Source organism: Stenella coeruleoalba, assembly GCF_951394435.1.
Source record: "Stenella coeruleoalba genome assembly, chromosome: 12".
NCBI classification, from domain to species: Eukaryota; Metazoa; Chordata; class Mammalia; order Artiodactyla; family Delphinidae; genus Stenella; species Stenella coeruleoalba.
Window position 1 is genome coordinate 81,655,125 of NC_137158.1, and position 23,672 is coordinate 81,678,796.

General features: G+C 47.9%; 1 protein-coding gene across 2 annotated transcripts in view; it reads left to right on the forward strand.

The window, feature by feature from the left end:
* The window catches only part of TMEM181 (transmembrane protein 181), a 48,116-nt gene extending 24,600 nt beyond the window's left edge, over positions 1-23,516 (forward strand). For both annotated transcript variants that reach the window (XM_079939893.1, XM_079939894.1), the window contains 13 exons: positions 1,000-1,121; positions 1,387-1,497; positions 9,982-10,062; positions 11,709-11,808; positions 12,337-12,467; positions 12,704-12,795; positions 13,775-13,832; positions 14,467-14,569; positions 15,138-15,189; positions 17,123-17,205; positions 18,154-18,243; positions 19,002-19,068; positions 19,494-23,516. In XM_079939893.1, coding sequence (XP_079796019.1) covers positions 1,000-1,121; positions 1,387-1,497; positions 9,982-10,062; positions 11,709-11,808; positions 12,337-12,467; positions 12,704-12,795; positions 13,775-13,832; positions 14,467-14,569; positions 15,138-15,189; positions 17,123-17,205; positions 18,154-18,243; positions 19,002-19,068; positions 19,494-19,572 — 1,169 coding nt within the window. In that variant the 3' untranslated portion in view covers positions 19,573-23,516. The remainder of the gene's footprint in view (positions 1-999; positions 1,122-1,386; positions 1,498-9,981; positions 10,063-11,708; positions 11,809-12,336; positions 12,468-12,703; positions 12,796-13,774; positions 13,833-14,466; positions 14,570-15,137; positions 15,190-17,122; positions 17,206-18,153; positions 18,244-19,001; positions 19,069-19,493) is intronic.
* Positions 23,517-23,672: the final 156 nt, after the last annotated feature.

A 23,672-nucleotide genomic window follows, 5' to 3' on the forward strand; every position in this document is an offset into this window, starting at 1 on the left:
CAGGGTGGGTGCTGCAGCAGCAGCCTTTTCCAGTGGGCTTCTGGGAGAGAATTAAGTCCTGGTGTCCTAAGGCAATGGTTCTGTCCCGCAGGGACACTTGGCAGTGTCTGGAGACCTTGTGACGTGGCTGTCACAACTGGGGAGCAGGGAGTGCTATCAGTATCCAGTGGGTGGAGGCCAGGGATGCTGCTAAACACACTACAATGACAGGACAAATTCCAAACAGTAAAGGATTATCTGACCTCAAAATAGCCCTGGTGCTGAGGCTGAGAACCCCTGCCCAAAGCGCTCACAGTTATAATGACCTCGCTCTGTCCACCTAGGGCGACCCTGTCACGCACCCTCCCTGAGAACCGAGCAGATGCTCCACGTCGTTTTCTATATACTGTGATTTAGAGGAAGCACTTTGGTTGAAAGAATTTGAAAAGATAACCCAATGACTGCAGTAAATTAAGTGAAAAAAAATGCATATTACAAAAAAATTAACCTCTTTTTATAACATTTTAAAAAGCATAAATAAATTTGATATCAGTATATATTTGTGTGTCTAGAAAACAGTCTGGAAGGATGGACACAAACATGAAATTATAGTTTCTCTGGTTGTGGGATTATACATGTTTAATACCATCTTTATATTTTTGGTCTTTGATATTTTTAAGCAATGAGCATATAATCAGAAAAACAATGAATTATATAATCAGAAAAAATAAGAAACCTGTTTTTATTTTGGTATGAAGTTCAATTAAATTTTATATGGGAAATTAAAAAATAAAACTTTATTAGCCATGAAATATTTGTCCTTTTGTGAAATGAAACTTGGGGGTGGGTGAGAAGCAAGTTCATGGAAGGGCTGGACTTGGCTGGCAAGTGTGAGTTTGGCAGATGTAGGGAGGCTGATGCATCACAGAACCTTCCCGGCCGACACACAGCCAGGCAGGCACTTCTGCAGGTGTGACGGCCTCTCGTGGTCTCTTAACACTGGATTTCTTTCTTTTGTAGAAACAGCTATTCAGACAAACTTCACCATGACTGTTAAGGTCGATGGTGTAGCTCAGGACGGGACCACCATGTTCATTCATAATAAAGTTCACAATCGGACGAGGACCCTCACATGTGCAGGGGTGAGTGCATTTGACTGGTCCGTGAAGTAGAAAGGTTCTAACGATTGTAGACCATGTATTATTTGTTTCTAACTATGTCCATTTGGGTCTTGCTTTCTAAGAGCTGGTTTTGGCTGGCATCTGAAGTTTTCTGAGCTTCTGGCAAGTTCCCTGGAGATGATCTCTTGGATCATCTGTTGTTGGAATGTGTTACTTCGTGGGTCAGTTGGTTCAAGAGTGAGTCTTGCTGGCTTTAAGGACACAGATCTTCCTTGTGCATTTGCAGAAATGTGCAGAGATTATTGTGGCTCACCTCAGCTACTTGAATTACACTCAATATACAGTGACTGTGGGATTCAAACACCTGAAGGAACGCATCAAGGAAATGAACTTCACCGTAAGTATACCAGCTGACCGCGGCGTTTCCGTGGCTCATTTGTTTAGCTTCCATTCTTTGTGGAATGACTGAGATAAATCACAGCATCGAAATCATGTTATTTTGGACAGTGGAAGACATGTACAGTTCTAAAAACTGTAGAGAAACCACAGTTTCTTACGTGTATGGGACCACAGCTGCTTCAAGAAACAGCATGGAATTGGAAAACCATGGTGTTCTGAGGTTTAGGAGCGAGAGTAGCCTTCCAGCTGGGAGGTAATGGAGAAGTTGCCAGGTGTACCCTCCAAGGAAGGCAGGACCCCCTTCTCCAGGCCTGTGAGTGGTCTTCAGACCCTGCCAGACCTCTTGGTGAAGGGTCCCTGCTCTCACGTGCCTGTCTGCCCCCAGTCATGCAGCTCTGATGGTTAGACTTTCTTGTCTCGTGTCCGGCTGAAATCAGCCTCCTTGTTCCTGCCGCTTGTTGGGAGTCAGAATAATCATCAGGGTGACTAGGGACACGGGTGTTAGATCAGCCAGAAGAACTGGGTTCAGATCCCAGCACCACCATTTACAGTTTGACACTGTTGCGCCTCTGTTTCCTTATCATAAAATAGCCACCCACCTCGTACAGCTGTGACTATTAAAGGGAGGTGCTAGTGGGTTCCTTTTTTAAATTATGCTTTTTTGAGATGTAATTCACACGCCATAAAAGAAGTCTATTAGTAGTCGCCTCTCATTTCTCCCTCCCCCAGCCCCTGGCAATCACTACTCTGCCTTCTCTCTGTATGGATTTGCCTGTAGTGGACATGTCATATGAATGGAATCATATACTTTGTGCTCTTTTGTGAATGACTTCTTTCACTAAGCGGTGTTTTCACGGTTCCTCTGTGCTTTGCTGGTAACGGCACTTCATTCCTCTTTTGCCGAATAATATTTCATTGTACGTGTGTGCTGCCTTTTGTGTATCCATTCATCGGTGGATGGGCATTTGGGTTGTTTCCATTTTTGGGCTGTTGTGAATAACGCTGCTATGAACGTTTATACACAGGTTTTTATTTGGACAAAGGGGTCCCCTTTGCTGAGAGGTTGTGGTGTGTGGGAGCCCTCCTGCACCCTTACGGGCACTCCCACCTCTGCGATTTTCTGTGTTTCCTGGGAGGCCTCTGGAGGTCAGCTGGGCTTGGGGTCATGCCCAGCGCCTGCTCGTTGTGTGTGCTTGACAAATGGTAGCCGTTGCTACAGTCTTGCTACTTTTCTTCACGTGCTGTCTCTAGACTACCCAAAGCGAGTTTGTTTATTCTTTATCTGCCGGATCGCTCCGCAGGTGTTCGAAGATGGCTGTCTCTGAGGTCTTTCCTTTTCCTTCACAAAGCCCCGGGGGGGTGGCTTCTGGGCCCCTAAGACTCCAGGTTTCCTCCCCATGGCCCCGAGTCAGCCTGGCCGAGAGGCGTGCCCCCCTGGGGAGGGAGCAGGTGGGCCCCCAGATGCCAGCTCCTCTAGAAGCTGCATCACCTGTCGGACCCCGCGGACTTATTCTGCTGTTCAGCCTAGTCTCCTTCATTCCTGGCTCCCGTGGTGGGTTTCTCACAGTTCAGACGCTACTCAGACGTGACCCTCTGCTCCTGAGTTTCTTCTCAGTGCTTTTAGCTCCTCCCCAGACTCTCCGGATCTTTGAGTTTGAATCTGGATTCTGTTCCTTGTTGTGCAAATGATTTCCTCAAACTTTGTCTTCAGAAGATCTGATTAGCATTCTGCCCGTGTCCTCAGGTTCACGATGCAGAGGTTGAACCCAGATGGGGCCTCAGACAGATGCCGTGAGCTCAGGCACTCTTCGGACTCATCTTGTGATAACATCTGTGCTTTAGACTTTGCTATTTCGCATCCTTCTGATTGGAGAATGCAGGTTTTCCCCGCGAGGGAGCTTTCCTTTCTGTCGTCTTTATAGGAACGTCATCCCCTACAAGCCCTTTATCAAAGTGCTCAGCAGTTTTCCCCACGGGCTTTACCTCGCCCCAGCCCTATTATGTGGGCTTGGGCCACTGTTTTGTTTGTTTTTTGTTTGTTTGTTTTTTTTTGGTTGTTGTTGTTTTGTTTGTTTTTGATTGTGGTTCTCTCCTTCCATCTTTTGTATCTGTTTACATTTCCTCTTAAACTTATTCCTAAATAATTCGATACATGTTTCAGATAAACCTGGTTCATGTCATGCCGCCCTCGCTGGTCGAAGGCAGGCCATGTGATCTCATCTTAGGGCTCGGTAAGGAAGTTGCCGTCAGAGCAGCGCTCCTTGAACGATGCCAACAGTCAGAGCTTCGTTTTGATAGCTGTCCTCAGCATCCACAAAGCTGAGACGTAGGACCCTCGGGGCTTGTGAGGGACGTCACCTGAGAATTTTCTCCATCTTTGGTACATTTCTGTATTCCCGGTAACAGCAGAGGGCCTGGCAACAGTTAGGTTTGTAATTGAAGAATAACAGCGTAGCACTTCACCAAATAAGAAATTCACATGGCCAACAAACCTTTGAAATGCAAACCAAAACATTAGAGAATACAAGAAGGAATGTCTTTTTTCTAAAGCCTATCAAACTGGCAAATAGTCCAAACACCAACAAGAAGAATCACATCTAGCGTTGGTGAAATGTAAGGACACAAGTTCTCATACGGGTTAACGGGGTGTAAATTGGTTGAACTTTGGGGGCCAGTTTGGCAATGTATCAAAGCCTATATGTGTATGTTCTTTTCGACCTAGTAGTTCTGCTTCTAGGAGTTTATTCTAAAGAAATAATTAAAAATGTCCACACAGATTTATGTTCAAACATGTTCCTCATAGCAGGAAGTTGGGAGAAATCTGCATTTCAGCAGGAATGTTCTGGTTAAATAAATAAATTAGTTCTTCTGCACCTGTTAAAATCATAAACTGGTCACAAAGTAGGATAGATAGCACAAACCACATACTGATTTTTTTTTAAAAAAAGAAAAGTACATGAATTAAAAGTGTTAATTAAAATTTTGTATTTTAGAAAACTGAAGACCATCTCTGGGTGGTGGGGTTAATGTTTATTTTCTTTTTTTCCCCTCTATTATTATTATTTTTTTTTTTTGTGGTACGCGGGCCTCTCACCGCTGCGGCCTCTCCCCTTGCGGAGCACAGGCTCCGGACGCGCAGGCTCAGCGGCCATGGCTCACGGGCCCAGCCGCTCCACGGCATGTGGGATCTTCCTGGACCAGGGCACAAAACCATGTCCCCTGCATCGGCAGGCGGACTCTCAACCACTGCGCCACCAGGGAAGCCCTCCCCTCTATTATTAATAATGAGCTTTTATTAATTATATTTATAATCAGGAGGGAAGATTATTTGTTTTTAAAAAAAGCAACTGGTATTTGAAGAGGAAGTCTAAGATACAGTCCAGCCGTTCACTCCGAGAAGTTCAGAGCTACCTGAGAGAGTCCCGAGTTCACATAATGCCTACAGCTTGTCTAGAGATGCATTGAGCCACTAGAGAATCTTATGCAAAGTGTTTCTATATCTTATAGAATTGCTGTTGAAGGCAATATCCATTATGCTGTGAGCTGTCATCTAAACCTTCAAACAGAATTCCTTTGACCATTTGTTTTAACTCCTTTTATTAGAGAATGAAAGCTGTATAGCTCCTCACATTTCTTTTGGTATTAGCTGCTACAGATCTCTGAAAGATGTTTTATGCTGAATTGTAGTAATTACTAGCATCCTGGCATGGGTTGCTGATATAATTACCCTCTTTCTTTACTGTTTTACCTTTGAAAAATCCTTCAAAATGGTTTCTGTCTAGTCGGGATTTTTATTATAAACTACCTTCCTTCCTTTTTGGAAGCAAACGAAGTATAATGAGTACATCTTTAGAGTATCTTAGTGACACTATTACACACCCACCAGAATGGCTAAAGTGAAAAAGGCAAAAAAATGTCAGAGTTGGCAAGGATGTGGAACTGCCAGAGTTCTCATACCCTGCTAGTGAAAGTGTAAATTGGTGCAACGGAAATGCATAATATATTGACTAAAAGACTTATATTTAAACCCATAGGCTTGGGTCCATTCAGTGACTGCTCTCCTGTTAGGGCGCAGGCACTGACCACTGCTTGACAGGATCCCTGTGGACCGTTGCCCTCCTGGCCCCAGCATCACTGGACCCACAGCTACTGGAGGGCCGCTGTCTATGCTGTCTGTAGCGGAGGGGCTGGGGCCCCGTCCTCTGAGCTTCACGCCTTCTTCTCGGGCTCACTTTAGGGAAAAGAAGGACTTTTCAAACCCTTGGCACCAGTGAACGGCAGATGGAGCTGTGAGGCCGCTCTGGCCTCGGCGGGGCACAGGTGCTTCTGCTTAGCAGCTGCCGGCAAGGGCAGCCTCCTGGAGGGAGCTCCTGTGTGGCAGTGGTTTCCCTACAGCAGAAAGGGCAGGGGAAGGGCCACGGGAGCAAGTGAGACTGGCCCCAGCATCACAGTGTATTGAGCACCCACTGTGCGGCAGATCCCAGCCCAGGATCCAACTGGGGAAGCCGGGGTTTAACGTTGTCTTCCTTCTTCACCCCAACTCCTCATCTTTCTCCTCCTTTCCCCCTGTGAACTCACATTTTAGAACTATTGGGCTGGCCCAAAAGTTCGTTCGGGTTTTTCCGTAGGATGTTACGGAAAAACCCGAACAGACTCTTTGGCCAACCCTGTAAAATGCATGTTTTAGGTTTAGCTGTTTATTTATTGAGTAAAGCATTGTTTTCTAGTGCTAATTTTTGAAGTGAGCGAGTTGACTATTTTGTGCTCCTCTGACAGAATCCTAAGACTGAATCCCCCCTCCTTCTGGGGAGTCCATGGTTATTTTCTTTCTTAAGAGTTACAGTCCCTTGAGGGTAAAAAAATACGTACTTTCTTCACTGTTACTTTAAACATATTTTGTGAGTCTTTTCTTGATGGTAACACTTCTTTTTTCTCTTCTTGATCATGCCTTAAAATCTATAACTAAGATATGTATTATACTTTTTTCTTTTTGAATATTATGTTCACATCAACACTCCTCCCATCATTTGCTCATAATCACTACTGTGATCGTTTTGTAAATGATACTGTTGTAAAATGTAAACAGTATAGCAATAATCATAATAGCTGTAGTGTTTGGGATTTATAATAGCAGCTATTATTTACTGAATATTTGCTCTTTGCCAGGCACTGCACTAAACTTTTTATGTTCATCCTCTTATTTAAATGTTATGATTGTTATGATAATTCTTCAAAGTAGCTATTTTATGGAGGAGAAATCTGAGGTTTAATGAGATTAAGTAAATCCGAATCTCTGACTTTACAATTCATATGATCTTTTTTTTTTTTTTGCGGTACGCGGGCCCCTCACTGCTGTGGCCTCTCGCGTTGGGGAGCACAGGCTCCGGACACACAGGCCCAGCAGCCATGGCCCACGGGCCCAGCCGCTCCGCGGCATGCGGGATCTTCCCGGACCGGGGCACAAACCCGTGTCCCCTGCGTTGGCAGGCGGACTCTCAACAACTGAGCCACCAGGGAAGCCCCATATGATCTTAATTACTATGATTTCCACTTTCCCATTAGCATCAATTGTTAATAGTTCTGCTTGCATTACAAATTCGTTTGTATTTTTTAGAATTTTATGTAAATGGAATCATACAGTATGTTTGGGTTCTTGCACTCAGTATAATTACTTTGAGCCTGATGAATGATGTTGGGTGTATCAGGAGTTCATTCCCTTGTGTTGCTGCAGGACACTCCCTGTGTGGATACAGCACAGTTAGTTTATCCACTCACCTGCTCATGGATATTTGGATTGTTTCCAGTTTGGGGCTGTTATAAATAAAACTGCTGTGAACTTCTGTGTACAAACCTTTATATGGACATGTGCTTTCGCTTCCCTTGGGTAAATACCTAGGAATGGGATGCTGAGTCATGTGTCAGGGGTCTGTTTAACTGTTTGGGACGTTGACAGACTGGGTTCAAGGTGGCTGTATTGTCTAACATTCCCATCAGCGGTGTGTGAGGGTCCCAGCTGCTTCACATCCTCATCTCGTCAACACTCGGTAGGGCAGTCTTAGTTTTGGCTGTTCTAATAGGTATGTTAGTGGTATTGCATTGTGGTTTTGATTTACAATACTTTGAAAACATTGGTCTTCTGGTTTGCATTTTTTGACAAGAAATCTATCATCCTGTCTTTGTCCTCTGTAACAGTTCTCCTCCTCTCCAGCCCCCTCCCGCCACTTTTAGGATTTTTCTCTTTTACCTATTTAAGCAGTTTGATCGTGGGGTTCCTTGGTATACTTTTCTTCGTATTTCTTGTACTTAGGGTACATTGAGCTTCCTGGATTTGTGAGTTTATAATTTTCAACAAATTTGGGAAAAATTTGGCCGATATTTCTACAAATATTTTCTCTATCCTCCTGCCTTCTTCCCGCCAGTAGAAACTTGAGGACTCCAAATATACATCCACTAGGCCACCTGAAGTTGTCCCACCGCTTACTGATGCCCTGTTCATTCTTCTCTCTGTTGCATTTTAAATGGATTCTTTCGCTGTCTTCATGTTTATACCGTCTGTGATGTCTAATCTGCTGTTGATCACCCTCCAGGTCTCTGCTTCACGTGTGCAAACTCTCCTCTAGCTTCTTGATGTCCTTATCTACTAATGCTGTCGTCTGCGATTTCTGGGTCAGTTTTGATTGATTAGTTTTCTTCTTATCATGTTTCATATTTTCTTGCTTTCTTTACACGTCTGGTATTTTTGATTCAATGTCAGACATTATTGATTGCTAGAGTTTTGTGTTCTGATAAATATCCTTGAGCTCTGTTCTAGGATGTGGTAACGTTACTTGGGAACAGTTTGTGCTTTTCAGGCCTTGATTTTAAACTTTGCTGGGTGGGACCAAAGCAGCATTGAGTCGAAGGCTAATTCTTCCCCACCACTGAGATAAAAGCGCTCGGAGTACGCTCTACAATATCCCTCTGATTGTGCACTTTTCTTACTGTTACTGGCCTTCAGTGAGTGCTAGTGATCCTTTTAGGGATTTTCCCCTGGCCTTGGGTGCTTTACTCACTGTCATGCGCAGATCAGTTATTCAGGTGAAGACGTGGGGAGGGCGACATTTGGCACATGGCCGGAGCTTGCTCTGTACCTCTGTTAGTGCTCTGTCCTGTGAGTCACAGCCGGTGAGCTGTGTCCCTGCACTCACAGCGGTGTGTTTGCGACTCCGAGACCACTGGGCTCTGCTCGGGTTCCCCCAGGGCTTGGGGTGACCAGAGGGTGCACCTGTCCCCCATCAGCTAGAGATTATGGCCCTTCATTGCCTCGTGTCCAGGGTCTTTGTGTGTGTGTGTGTGTGTGTGTATGCATTTAACGTTTGAGGCAAATAAGGTGAATCTGGTGTCTTTAACTCTATCTGTTGCTCTGTCTGTTACAATTTTTAAATTGCTCAGATGATTTTAATTCACTGCATTAAAATGATGGGGCTCCCTAGCCCAGTGCAGTGCCGTGTCCTGGGGTCTGGTGATGAATCTGGCTGGTAACCGAGGTGGGAAGGGCTGCCTTCCACCTGCTGTCAGCACGTGGGGCCTCATCCTTGCTCTGTTAGCCATGCACTTGGTATGAGTGAGACTACTCAGCACAAGAACTGACAACCGTAATTCCACAGTATTTTTTTTTTTGTCTCAGATTCATATCTATACGTTTCACTCAGTCTTTTTTAGAACATCATACTTACATTTTTGCGTTGTTTAAAAATCTATTTCTTTTCATGGAAAGCATGGCTTTTTCTAATAAAGAGATTGACAGCATTGATCTTTGACATGAGATTTAAAAGCCAAATGCTATTACTATTATTACAGAATAATTTATCTGCCAGATTCATCATTAGTATGCCACCAGTTAAAGCTATTTTCAACTCTTGGTACAAGGTGTGTGTTCTTTAATATAAAAATAAAATGTACTAAGTGTTAAAGTTTTAGAACATGTAAGAAAGTGTAAGAGAACATTTTAAACTACCTGTAGTCTCGCATTTAGAGATAACTATTATTAATAATGTGGTGGGGACTTCCCTGGTGGCGCAGTGGTTAAGAATCCGCCTGCCAATGCAGGGGACAGGGGTTCGAGCCCTGGTCCAGGAAGACCCACATGCCACGGAGCAACTAAGCCCGTGTGCCACAACTACTGAGCCTGCATTCTAGAGCCCGTGAGCCACAGCTACTGAAGCCCATGCGCCTAGAGCCCGTGCTCCGCAACAAGAGAAGCCACCACAGTGAGAAGTCTGCGCACCTCAACAAAGAGTAGCCCCCGCTCGCCACAACTAGAGAAAGCCCGCATGCAGCAGTGAAGACCCAGCACAGCCAAAAATAAATAAATAAATAGAAGACATTAAAAAAAAAAGAGTATTCCATTGTATGGGCACACCATATAAAAATAAATAAATAATGTGGTGTACTTCCTTTTAGATGAATTCTTTTCAAATTGTTTTCCTGCTTTCCACTGTAGTGGAAGACTTACGACCCTGCATTTTCCCACTTGGAAATTTGGTTCCGATTCGTCTTTGTGGTGCTTACCTTCATTGTCACTGTAAGTACCGTTCACCTAGCAGATTATGTCAGAATCCAAACACGGGCAAAGTTAGTTCGTAAATTATGGTTATTAGAGTGCGGGAGGACTCCATCCAGTGGGCCGACCTGATGGTACTGAATAGTCTGTATTTCTACTGGGGTGCTGTGCTGCAAGAACGCTGCGGTATCTTCAGTAAGTAAGCACTGCGTAGCGTCACAGTAATTACAGGTCACTGACTTGTAAGTGAATTCTCATCGGTGTGCGGTGAGAAGTACCATTTAATCCGTGTGGAGGGATTCTGCCTCGTTTGAATGACCTTCTTTGAGTGCAGATACAGCCCGTTCTTGGCTTTTACATTTGGAAAAGTGGACCAGACCTTTCAGGCTTTGGGCTCTTTCAGGAGAGTGCAGATGGGCTTTGGACGTGCAGGCTTTCGGCCCGTTTGGGATCCGAGGTCTCTGTCCTCGGGTGCACCGTGTCTTTGGAGGGTGGTAACCCACAGAGTACAGGCAGTCCCCACGGAGGCCCAGCCAGTGAAGGTGGGAAGTTATAAATTGGAGGAAAAGGAAGTGTGCCCGGAGGGTGGTATCCTGCCCCCGTCAGCTGCCTGCCCTGTGCTGACGCGGAGGGAGTGACGTTTAGGACGTCCGTTCTTGGCAGTGGTGGTCGCTCCAGTTGCCACCCCAGGAACTTGTTGCTTCGCAGACTAACTGTATGCACAGAAGGACACAGGCTCACAGGGGGCGTGTGAGGGAAATGCCAGACGGTGGTGATCTGGGTGTGGCTGGAAGGCAGGACACGGCCACGGAGTACCCTGAGAGCTGGGATGGCCAGGGCCTCCCCTGGTGAACTCACTAAAGGAAAGTGGAAAACTGCTGTTTATATTTGGTCAGAAATCCTTGCTGTTCCTTGAAGGATTTCTGTTGCCTGGGATTCTGCTGCCATACTCTGGGGCCCAGAGAACTGGTACCCAGGGCCCCATGCTCTCAAACAAGAGAAATGGGCCTGATTCTGACAGACAGACTGGGGGAGATGGTCCATCAGCCCAGGAAGTCCAAATTGCTTAGGAAATTATTGGCTTACGTTAGACTGCAGAGAAAAACAAAACGACTCCAGGCTTAAAAATCACAACTTGTGTGATGTTTTAGAGTTTAAAGAAAGCTCTCCCATGGGCCACTGCCCCTTCAGGGGGGTGTTTGAAAGAAGCACATCGTGTGACCGTGGTTGTGTATAAGCCTCATTCCTTGGCTTTTCCTCTGGGAGCCCTGGCGCCTCCCTAGAAGCTGGCGTCATCTGTGAAAGTCGCACCTCTGGGAGCCTGTGGCCTGTGCCCGGGGAGGTCCTTCCCTGCGGCTCAGTGGGAGCCGGCCTGGTAGAAGCAGCCTGCCCAGGAGGAGGCTGGGGGGCCAGGGGGGTTATGGCCATTGTATTTCTCGTCACCTCCTGCCCCTGTGGGAACAGCCATGACCGTCTTATCGAGGCTCCTTTGCAGCAATTCACCATCTTCTCCCAGTTGTCACTGGTGGTCTCAGGGTCGGTTCAGCAAGGGGTTGGCTCATCGGGTCTTGGCTGGCACTGAGACCTTTGATTTAGGAAGACAGACGTAAGGTGATGCTCGGCGGGGTGGGCAAAGACGGTGACTGGGGGCCTGGTCTGGTTCACAGTGCCTGTTTGCTCACTCCCTCCGGAAGTTTTCCATGCGAGACTGGGGCATCGAGCAGAAGTGGATGTCCATTCTCCTGCCTCTGCTGCTGCTTTACAACGGTAGGTACCATTTTTACTTCAGCGCTTTCCCCTTTAATGTTGAAAGCTGAAAGGCATCCTGGGGGTGGCCTGGGGGCCCCTGAAGGAACAGGTGGTAACGCCGTGCGGCCCGAGGGACATTGCTCCAGGACGCGGCGGTGCCTGCAGCTTTCCCCCTGCCTGGAGGTTAAAACCCGGAAGGGCCGCGACACCGTCTTGGGACTTGGCTGAGGGTGGCAGCAGTGCTGTCTGCCTCTCGTGCCCTGCTGCAGAAAGCATCTGCTTCCAGAGCTGCAGCGCCGGGACTCCCAGGCCTGCGGGGAGGAGCGGCTGGCACGAGCAGACGGCGCTCAGTACTCGTTCCTGGAGCAATCTGTTCTTTGGCTTTTCGGTGTTTTGAAAAACAAGACAGCCATTAGTTCGCTAGCTTCCCCATGGCTCTGGCCGGGGGGGAAAGCGATCATGAGCTCTGCCCTCGCACGGGGCCGGGTGCCCTGCCGGGTGCTGGCAAGTCTGCCTTCCCAGGCCTGTCTGCCTTTTGCCTTGCAGACCCGTTCTTCCCCCTCTCCTTCCTGGTGAACAGCTGGTTCCCGGGGATGCTGGACGACCTCTTCCAGTCTGTGTTCCTGTGCGCGCTGCTGCTCTTCTGGCTGTGCGTGTACCATGGGATCCGGGTGCAGGTGAGCCGTCAGCGCTTCCGGGGGGAGTGGGGGACTCAGTCCTTCTGTTCCAGACTCTGGTGATAACCTTAGGGTGAACTTGTCCTTGGGAACCTGCCTTCAGCCTCATAGTCAACAGAAGAGTGTGTGCTGTGTGGAAATGATGGGCGTATCTATGATCCGTTGTGGTCTGTGAGGGGGTAATAGTTTGCTAGAATTACTAACTTCTCTATTTCTTTCTTTTATTTTTTTTTAAGGGAGAAAGGAAGTGCTTGACTTTCTATTTGCCCAAATGCTTCATTGTTGGACTATTGTGGTTGGCCTGTGTTACCCTCGGAATATGGCAGACGTGAGTAATTTTATTATGTGTGAAACTTCAGTCTTGGAAAGCATTTAACAAGGTGGACAGACCCAAAGCTGACTGTGTTTTGTGAACTCACCCAGAAAGGAATCTGTCACCCAGTGTTTCATGATTTGGTAGTGTGACTTAAACTGAGGGTTCATTTCTGCTTGAATGGCATGTAGAGATGGACACGATTCTTCTAGTCTAAGGTGGAAAACGAAAAAGACCACGTCTTTTCAGATTTCTCCTTTGGAGAGGCAGAGACTTCATTTGTAGAATGACGCTCAGGTCGGCTCCTGGCTCTCCAGTGTCCCCAGGTGTTTTAAGTTTCTCCTTTGGCTTGTGTCTTTAAACCTCCCCATCCTTATACCAGCTCCCAGCGTTGATCCTTAGTATTTTTGTCCAACTGTGAAATGGAACCACCGCAGAAGCCTAACGTAGTAACAACCTGATTCACCCAAGTAGGATCTTCTGCAGAAACTAGTCCCATCTCAGGGGTATGATATTGGCACCTGGCACAGTAATGATAGGACTCAGCACACGTCTCCGCTTCCCTCTTCCCACCCGCCTGTCGTCTCAGCAGCCCGGTGTCATTTTGAAATGCGCTTCATAGAAGTTTATGTTTACTTCTCTTGCTTTCTTTGTGTGCTCATCTATTTCCTGGTGCCCATATATGCCGTTGAAAAGGTGCCTGGAAAACAGCTCTTAAAATGGAAAGAGAACTAGTAAAGGGATTTTCTTAATGATAAACACTGTACTTCACACTACTGTTGACTGTGGACAGTAAGTCTAGCAGTGTTGTGTGCATTTTCAATAGGTAATTTGGGATTTCTCATAAATTGAGGATTACTTTTTAAAAATCTTTTACTGTCGGTCAGCAAGTAGTTTATGTGAGTAAGTTTTTTAAAAAGCCAAGTGAGAGAAAGTGTAAAATAAAAAGTAAACTAATTATTAACCTATTTTTTTTATAACATCATATTTCTAGAATTAATGAATTACATGATCCAATGTACCAGTATCGAGTTGACACAGGAAATTTTCAGGTAAGGATTGTTAATGAAGCCAGAGGAATTTTTTTTTAACTGCTGGCTTAGAAAGTCGCTGGATTTTGTAACTTAAATTGTGCTGTTGATACAAGCTTGCCAGCTGGTTATGTGGCAAAGTCCACAGGAAGTTCATGTGTGGTTTAGACCCATTGTCTCCTAGGTGATCTAGTTCAAGCCCTCATTTCACAGAAAAGAAAACCAAGGTCCAGAAAAATTGAGATCCAGGCCTGGATGCTTTCTTGACACATAGCACTGTCTTCCTAAGCAGGGCAGGGAGCCAGGCCCTCATCCCGGGGAGACAAGTAGGAGCCGCTGCCGTTTATTGAGCACCTGCTACGTTCCAGGCCCCACGCTCGGAGCTTTCCGTGTGTCATGCAGGCGTTGGCGCGTCTGACGAGCAGGGGCCGGGGTGTCCTCCTGGGGTGAGCTGGCCACCTGCGCTCGCAGAGAGGTTGAGCCGGGCTGAGGACAGTCAGAGCGGCAGCAGCGTGCTCTTGTGTTGCTCTAGGCTGTGGCCTTCAGGGCTCCGGGTCCCGCTTAGAAAGCTCTGGCTTTCCTGCTTATGCTATCGGAGGGAGAAGCAACACCGAGACCCTGTTGTCATTCAAGTGCCCGTCTGGTTTCGCTCCAGGGAATGAAGGTTTTCTTCATGGTGGTGGCCACCATGTACATCTTATACCTTTTGTTCCTGATCGTGCGGGCCTGCTCCGAGCTGCGTCACATGCCTTATGTAGGTAAGCGCTTGTCTCAGACCCCCCTGGTGCAGGGCTGCCTGCGTTGGCATGGGCTGGGGGGAATGACGGCCTGACCCAGAGGGCAGACCCAGGGGCTGGAGCAGCGCCTTCAGCCCCAGGGAGCCCAGGGCTGCAGGGGTGGCTCTGGGCCATTTGGACAGTGCTTCGGGCCAACGCTGGAGGGAGGCCTGTGGGGTGGAAGCCAGCTGGGGCCCCAGGTGCCAGTGTGGCTGTTGGAGCTGCCTGGATCCTTCTGGAATCGCACCTTACAAAGTGGCAGGGGTGGTTTTCCTCGTCCTTGAATCGAAACAAGTCACCTGATGTCATAGGATCCTTTCCCCCAATCTGTCACAAGCAAATAATAGTGGCCACGGCCTCGCTGGGAGACCCTCCTGGCCTCCGGGGAGGTGAGACAGCATTTCTCCTGGGCTTCAGGTACTAACAGGTTTAAAGTCCAGAGGGAAGAAGGGTTTTGTTCAGAAGGTCTGGCTTTATTTTTAAGATCTCTGGGATCCGTGGAATTTATTCCAATTTGGTGATTTAATGGGCGTATTTACTTCTTTTTCAGATCTCAGGTTGAAATTTTTGACAGCATTGACTTTTGTAGTGCTTGTCATTAGGTAAGAAGACTTTATTTCTTAAAAGAAGCAAAATGTGGGTTTTTATTTTACCGTCATGAATGTCTTTCTCCCGTTTTATGGGGTTAATTTTAGGGTGCTTCTAGCCGTCTGTGTCCACTGGTGTGAGGCCTCCCCCCCGGCAGGGCCCTGAGCGTGTGGTGGCTGAGGGAGCACGTTCTGTTGTTCGCGCCAGGGGAGAGAAGAGCTTGGCGAAGCCCGCGGCCCAGCGCTGCTCGGGTTCCCCCCTTGCTCTGACACGTGCCCTGGAAGGCAGCAGACGCAGTAGAGACAAGTCAGAGAGTTAGAATCCTGGGTGATGTGCTTGGCCCCTGGGGTCCTTTTGCTGCCCCAAGGACAGGACTGTAAGTGGGCATCGTTGAAGCACACACGCTGCTGCCCGAGGGAAGTGGGCAGGAGATGCCGTGCAGCAGAGCGGGTGCAGAGGACTCTGCCGGGTCCGCGGGCTGGCCCGAGGGAGCGCAGAAAGCCGGCTCTTTGATGAATTCCAGATGATTGCTTGCTTGTTTCTGGTGTGTCGCTTTCTCCTAAAATCAAAATCCCGACGGGGAATCACATCTAGTTACCTGCATTGCTTTCTCGGTTGTTTGGATGGCAAATAAGTGGCTCTCAAGCCCTTTCCCTGGTGGGAGCCAGTCCGGGCTCCGAGTGGCCGGCTTTCCACCACTGCGCTGGGGTCCCGGCCTTGTTGGATGGGGGATCCTGGAGGCATCTGGGTTCATTCACCCGGCCCTGGAGGAGTTGTGTGCGTCCCTCACCAGAGCATGTGAACTTGGCCTGGTCTTCAAAACGAGCTGGTTTTATTCAGCATCTAAATTCACCTGAGAACAGAGGTTCCCGTGTTGTCACTCAGTCTCTCTGCAGCCCTTGGTGCAGCCTCACGTGCACACCCTCACCTCCTTTTACACGTCAGCAGCCCTCACCTCCCCTCACACAGCCTCGCCCTCAGGCTGCCCCAGTCCACGGGCTGGGAGCTGCCGTCTCCTTGTGGTGACCTCTGTACGTCTGTCTAGAAGTTGTTATGCTTTGGGGATCTTCCTTCGTCTGCGTTTCAAGGGGATTCATTCGTGCAGCAGATACCCAGGAAGTACCTCCACTGGTAACTGGGCAGACAGGCTCCTCTCTGTCCGGCGGGGAGGGCAGTGATACAAAATTTAAAGACAGCCTAAACGCCGTAATGAAAGCAGAGGGATGGACGATGGCAGGAGGGCCACAGCTGCTGTACGGAGGCTCGTGGGGGACGGCTCTCTGAGCAGGGGGCCTGGGGCCTGAAGTAGGACCCTGAAGCCTGGGCTCAGGGACAGCAGCGTCGCAGGGCGTGAGGACGCGAGGGAGGGTGGCCACCGGGAGGTCAGGTCGCCTCGCAGGCCATGGTGAGGAGTCTTCGGTTCCATTCTCAGTGGTGGGAACCCTTCGCAAGGTTTTAAGCCAGGAGGTGAAGGGACCTGGTTCACATTTTATTAAACTGTCTGGCTGGAGTGGAGACTGGACCCCAGGGAGGGGAAGTGGGCTCCCCAGTACCAGAACCGTCTGTCGGCACGTGCGTTGGTGGGCAGGTGTCGGACAGGTATGTGAACCACTGCCCGGTGGGGGGAAGAGGACAAGACGGGCAGACTGTCCCCCGGGGGCTGGTGGTCTGTTGGAGGAGATGGTCCAGACGGCACAAACTGGGTAAGAGCAGAGGGGGAGCACGTGCCCAGGGACCTGGACTCGAGGCTGCGACGGGGGCTGTGTCGGCCGCTGCTGACCTCGTCCCTGGATCTGAGACCAGGAGCCCAGTGGAGGGGCTGTGTGCACGTGTACGAGTCTCCACGCAGAGAAAATCAGGACTAGACAGTAAATGTGGCAAGTTATGTGCAGCCAGTGCTGTGTCTCGGTATGTTTTTATGTACTGTCCACCCCCCTTCTCTTTCAGCATCGTCATCCTTTATTTAAGGTTCGGAGCACAAGTATTACAAGACAACTTTGTAGCTGAACTGTCAACTCACTACCAGAATTATATCCTTTCGTGGGAAGATGTCGGGCGTCAGGCACACACCCCGGTGGGGTGGGTAGCGTTGCAGGCCTGTGAAAGTCAGGAAGAGGCATGCCCTGGGGGCCTCACCCCCGTCCGTGTGAATGAGAGGTCCAGGGGCCCCAGCGCCTGCCCCCACCCTCCACGCCCCCCTCTCCTCTCTGTGGGGCAGGGACCGCAGCGGGTCCACTCACCATCCAAGCCTCGGGTCAGGCCAGGGCTGCCCACCTCTCCCTCTCCCCAGATGGCATCCCTTACCGAGTCCCAGATGTGTCCAGCTGCAGTTGACACCTGTGTCTCCGGGGAGGGCTTGTGAGCAGCGGGGCCTCCTTCGAGTCCCTGAGGCCCCGCTGCCTTGGCAGTAGGCTCCTCTTTCGGGTGCATAATCGGGTGAAGTGTGTGCCTCCCACTCCCGCCTTCAGTGACGGCATCCATCAGGGGAGACCCTGGGGTTCATCCCTCACGTCTTGGCTTCCTTCCGTGGGGCCTCTTCTCTTACTTACATCCTTAGAATCAATGCATGATTTTTCACGTTTTTGTGACTGAATTTCACACAGTGCTTTTATCAGGTTCTCACAGGGGCGTGTAATTCAGAAAAGATTAAAAAGGACTAGTTTGAGAGTCTGGATCCAGTTCTTCCTTTTATTCTTGACTCTCCTTCCTGCCCTTTGCCTGCGACTTGCTCTCATCAGGTCCTGCCACCTCCAGAGGCGTCCATGGAGAGGAGAGGGCGCGGTCACCTGTGGTTTCCAGGGGCCCCTGGAGAGGCACTGTAACCTCCGGCGTGGGCCTGCCCCGTGGTGCCCGATGTCTGGGTGTGGCCCCCGGGGTCCTGCCTGCTGCTTAGCAGTCACTGGCGGTTGGGGGAGGGGCCGGCTGACGTGTCCAAATAGACGGTTCCCAGCTCTGCTGCTTCCCTTGACCAGTGTCACCAGCTGAATTCTTATCTTTCTACGGCCTGCTGAACTTTTACCTCTACACTTTGGCCTTTGTGTATTCGCCCTCGAAGAATGCCCTGTACGGTAAGCCGCCGGCCAGGGTCGCTGACCAGGGAGCTTGGGCAGCAGCTCCGGCCCCGCCTCCCCAGCTCCCTCTTTAGCAGAGAGACCAGGCGGGCTCGGATAGTGAGCCCTGAGCCGCAGGGGGAGCCCAGCAGGTGCTGTGTCCTTACAGCCCAAGATGCAGGAACGGAGTGTGTCCGTGGGTCCTGACACGAGCGTGTCCGTCAGCCCCGCGAAATAAAGTCTGTTGGAAATGAGTGCCGTGACCTTCAAAAGAAAGCCAGATGTACACCCCGCCCCACCTCCCAAAAGAACCAAACCAAAACAGCCCTCTTGCCCCGGGGTGAGGAGAGTGAGAACTCCTGGGGCCGGGACGGCAGGGCCACCTGGCTGCCCATGGATGGGCTCTCAGCACGTGCACAGAGGGTCCGGGCGGAGGTGACGGCTGACGGGCTGTGGACCAGCAGCTGTGCGCAGGCCCGGGGCGGGTGGGCGCAGCAGGCAGACCAGGTCACCCGGCCCTGCTCCCAGTGAGGACCTGCGGGACCCTGGGGTGCGGGGAGCCCGCCCGCTGGCTGCTCCAGGCGGCCCTTCCCCCCAGGCTTCCGCTCAGTCTTCCCGCGGCACCCCCCGGGGGACAGAACGACCTGTCCGGTTCACGCAGGCGGTGAACGGGGAAGCGGGGATTGGAATCCAGCCCTTTCTGACTCCCACCCTTCTTCTAGAACAGCATCCTGCCTCTCTGGGCTAGTGACGTTCAAATGCTTGTTGGTTTTCAGAGTCCCAGCTGAAGGACAATCCCGCCTTCTCCATGCTCAACGACTCGGATGACGACGTGATATATGGGTAAGTCCCCACCTCTGCCGAAGGCTGCCCCAGGGCGAGCGCTCAGCCTGCTTTCGCGTGTTTACCGGAGAGGCTGGTGACCATTCTCAGACGATTTCAGAGGTATCATCGGTCTCTTTCATCTGGGAGAGTCATGTGATCCCCTGGTTTTGTGTTGTCATGTTACTCAGGCTTAGGTGGGTAGTGGCCCTTCCTGCTGGACACCTGAGTGAGTGGTGACCACAGGAAGAGCAGTTCTTTTCTGGAAGAACAGACACACTGGTGATGGGTGGGGCCAGAGGGGTGGGAGGAATCAGCTGGTGACAGAAGTGGAGAGAGCAAGGCTAGGAAACGGGCTCTTGTTAGGACGGCGGGTCAGTGTGAAGAGGAGAATAAACCCAGTGCTGTCGAAAGCCGAATGGTATCAGAGGCCTCTCTTGTAACAGGAGCGACTATGAAGAGATGCCCCTGCAGAACGGCCAGGCCATCCGGGCCCAGTACAAGGAGGGGTCTGAGAGTGACTGAGCCCCCGTGCCTGCTTCCTGGCCTGCCCTGTACCTGCCTGAACGCAGACCTCTCTTACAAGCAGAGATTTCCTGATCCTTATTTGTTTACATATTTTTGAAAGGGAAACCAAAACTGAGGACAAATTTAAACATTGGGCCAAATTTACTGGTAGACTGACTGCATTGATTTGGGAAGAGAGCTCTGACAAAGTTTCAGCCGCCAGATCATGTTTCAAAGATTTCATATGGGAGGTGGCTGTTTCCAGTGAGCAAGAAGTTACTGCTGTTTTTAGTAGAGAGAATTATGTACTTAAAAAGAAAATTTACTCATTCCAAGTTCCTGGAAAGCCCTTAGGAGTAAGGTCCACAGCATGGGGGTGTTCCTCTGCTCCCTTCCTTTCTTCCCTGCCCCGTGGTACCAACTTTTGACCCTTTAAACCCAAAGGGAAGCCTATTTCTGTGGCTGCCCCACGAGGGCAGTCCTTCCCCACCGAGTGGCCTGTGCTCTGGAAGATCACGCATCTCAAGCGATGGGTAACTTGTGTCGGTTGCTGTGTGAAATGTGTACATGTGTAATGGCTCTTTGGGGAAAGGGAGGAGGGTGGGCGGGTCCTAGCCCTTCACTGCCACCAAGGCAGAGCTGCTGTCTTGGAGTTCTGAGGAGCGTTCCGTAAGGCTCGTAAGGAAAGGGTAAGATGATTGACAGGTTGTCAGCTCCCATGGGAAGGGTCTTGTTGCCAGAGTTTTCTAAGGGCCTGTGTGCACACGTGAGTAATGCGTGTGAGCGTTCCATCATGAATATGAATGATGTCCCTGTGCATAGAGACATCATGCATATTCATGGGGAGGAGGGTATCCATTACAATTCCAGTAAGCAGGAGCTTCTGCAGCTCTGTCAAAGATGATACCTTGTAGCGCTCTATTTGTTTTGTTTTTTTAATAAAAGTTAAACAAGTGATTGGTATACTCTACTACAGATTCGTTATTGCCAAAAAGTTCTTCAGCTTCACATCTGGAAACTAGACGAAAGAAGGTAAAACATTTTAGGTGGCTTACGGAGGAACATCTCTGGGGAGAAGGTAACTTGTTGGGAATCATTCCGGCCCTGTGTGTCTCGCATGGTCGTCAGGTAAACAGATGAATTGCTCTGTGTAAGAGCCGTCTGGAGCTGCTGTATCTGTGGCATCGTAGAAGGCCCTGGAGATTTCCAGTTCCTTTTTGTCAAAGACTAATTATAGGAGGTAGAGCTATCTCCGCTGCTTTTCGTTTGGCATGCATAGTAATCTCTCTCTTGAATGGGTTACCTGTGATCATTGCAGACATCCTGATTGATGCCATCTCGGCAGACACAGAGGTATGGGACGTGATTGTTCTGCTCTGCAAACAGCCCCCGCACTTTCTTCACGTATACATTAACTCTCCAGTTACCATTCAGAGCTAAAGGTTATATTCCACTTTAGGTAGTGCTGGGACCTTAGAGAGGTTCACGAGAGACTATTCATCATGACTTCATATCTTTCTTTTTAATTTAAACTTTAACGATAATGCACCTTTAACATGGACTCCATTTATATTTGTTTTTAAAACCTTGTAAATAAGAAAGTCTGAATTAAAACAGTTGTATTATTGCAAGGGTAATTCAAGTTCACATGGTTTTTACATTTGCTGCAAGGATGTGATTAATTTTTTTTGATTCTGTGTATTCAGAGGTATTGAAGAAATTTTCTGTTACCAAATTTTACAACTTCTATTAAGACTAAGTAATTTTATGTAAATTGATGAAAACTTACTTGTGCTGATTAATGTATCCTAGTATGATATAGTTTCCAAGTTTTAATCATTATAAAATAATTGTCCATAATTTGGAATGCTGCTATTTATCAGTAAATGTATAGTACTTGAGGCATTTAGCTGTACACATTAGGTACATTTGAAAACTTATCCTCATCCTATAGTGTAATTGTTAACTGATGACTGAATCGTCATCCTTTGATTCTTATTGGCATCAAATCAGTGAAATGAAAAATATGGGAGTATTTACTTTTTGTAACTAAGTTGGAAACGAGGAAAAGTTACAAAAGAAAGTACTTAAGTGGGAAATGGTTCTTTATTAAGTCATGCATTTTCCGTTTCTCTTCTCTGGTATCATATGTCAACATATTACATCTTACATGTAAAAATTTGCTTAAAATATATAGCATTTAGTGTGTATTATATGTGCCATAGGTATTAGGTTAAAACACTAAAGTCTGCCAGAAACTTTAGACAGTAGCAAGAAAATTACTATGATTATTTTTTGGTCTTGGAGGGTACCAAAGTTTTGCAAACTTAAATTATAAAGGGCTGACTTTAGTTCTTCCATGGTAACGGCTTGAATAACATCATCTTTGGGATAATTTTTATACTGGTCCAGTCTAGGGAACCTGGAAGATGACCATAGGCATTTCAGAGTTTCCCTAGGGAGAGCTTCATTATCCATGTGGATAAAGGTCTGCTTGATTTATTATTAAATCATTGAAGCAGTGCAGTGATGCAGTTTTCTCTCTCTTAAGCCCCATTTGAAAGGCTAAAGAAGAGGATATATAAAATATATTCAAGGTTTGTAAGATTGTTCCTGTACATAATTACAGATTGCAATAAAAGTTTAGATACATTATGTAAACCCAACCCATTAAATGGTCAGGTTACAATACAGACATCACCAGCCTCAAGAATTCCATGAGCTATTTACTGAAGGTACAGTTACGTTCAGTAGATTATAATGTGGTCAGTAACTTATTTCCTGGAATCCTTTTCACAGGGAAAAACACAGAGGCTCATAGAAGGGATGATTAAAAGGGACATCTAGTGAAGACTAGACTTAGAACACTTAAGTACATTTATGTATTCTGAGGGTTTTAAAAACCAGTTGCCTTAGAGGTTAGACTTTTGAAAAACAAAGGTACAAACCTTTTCCGCAGGCCAAAGGGAAGTTGCTTTAGTCCGTGACATCTTGTTACCCTGTTCATCTTGATTTGACATGTTTTAGGTATACTGGGAACTGTAATACCAGACTGTGAAACACAGGATTTTCTGCTACTGAAAACTGCCTTTTTACAAAGAGACTGTAAATATCTGTACAATAAAACAACTCTAAACCTTAAGCTCAAAAGGAGAGATAGAGCTATGTATTAGACCTTGGAACTGTGTCAGTGAGTACAGTAGTACTTGATCACAGAATGATCATTTTAGTCAATCTAAGTGAATAAATGTTTATTTATGGCAAATTTACACTTCGGGAATGGCTTCATTAAGAGACTACCTTCCTATACTCTGGTTTCTCTTCAGATCGTATAAACCTTTCACCTTTTACTAAGAGACTACCTTTCTGGTAGATGTTAATAAATTTTTAATATTTGATCCTTATTTATGTACATTGATTTGTTTGCTCTTTGCATGTGGAGTTAACTTGATCATTCAGGCATTGGTGCTTTAGGGACAAGAGCAGGGTTTTTTCATTTCAGCAGGTGGACGCGGAGGTGTGTCTGTCTTTATTGCCATGTTAACATGGCCCAGGCACGAGCCCCGAAGGTGAGCTTCACCGGTTTTGGGGCCCACCTCCCCACTTACTTGGATATGACTTTAAATCAGTCAGAAAACCTCCAGACACCTTTTCTGATTCATAAATAACGGTCTAACTGTTGTGGACACAAAATGAATAATTGTGAAAGCATTGTGTAAGCCGTAAGGTACTAAAACATTTCTGTTGTGATTGCTACTGAAAAAGAAAACACAGGAGTAGAGGCCATAGTGTTGCAGATTTGGGCCGACAGTGTGAGTCAGAGCTCTCCAGCTATCAGAAAAGACCAGCTTGCCCACTTGCCACCCCTTAAGCTCCAGGAGAGAAGCCCTTGAGGGAAGGATGTGATGCCCAAGGGTAGAATTCCAACCAGAACACAGCAAAGCGGTCAGGATCTTGGTCCCACGGGTGGATCAGCAAATCGCTGTACTGGCGAGGACCAGAGCTGAACTGCAACTTCTTCTGTTTTTTACAGTTTTATAGATTCTAAAGCCACTAACTAAATATGGAGAATTCATTTGTGATACTATTTAGACTATGAAGAAAACACACACTTTAAA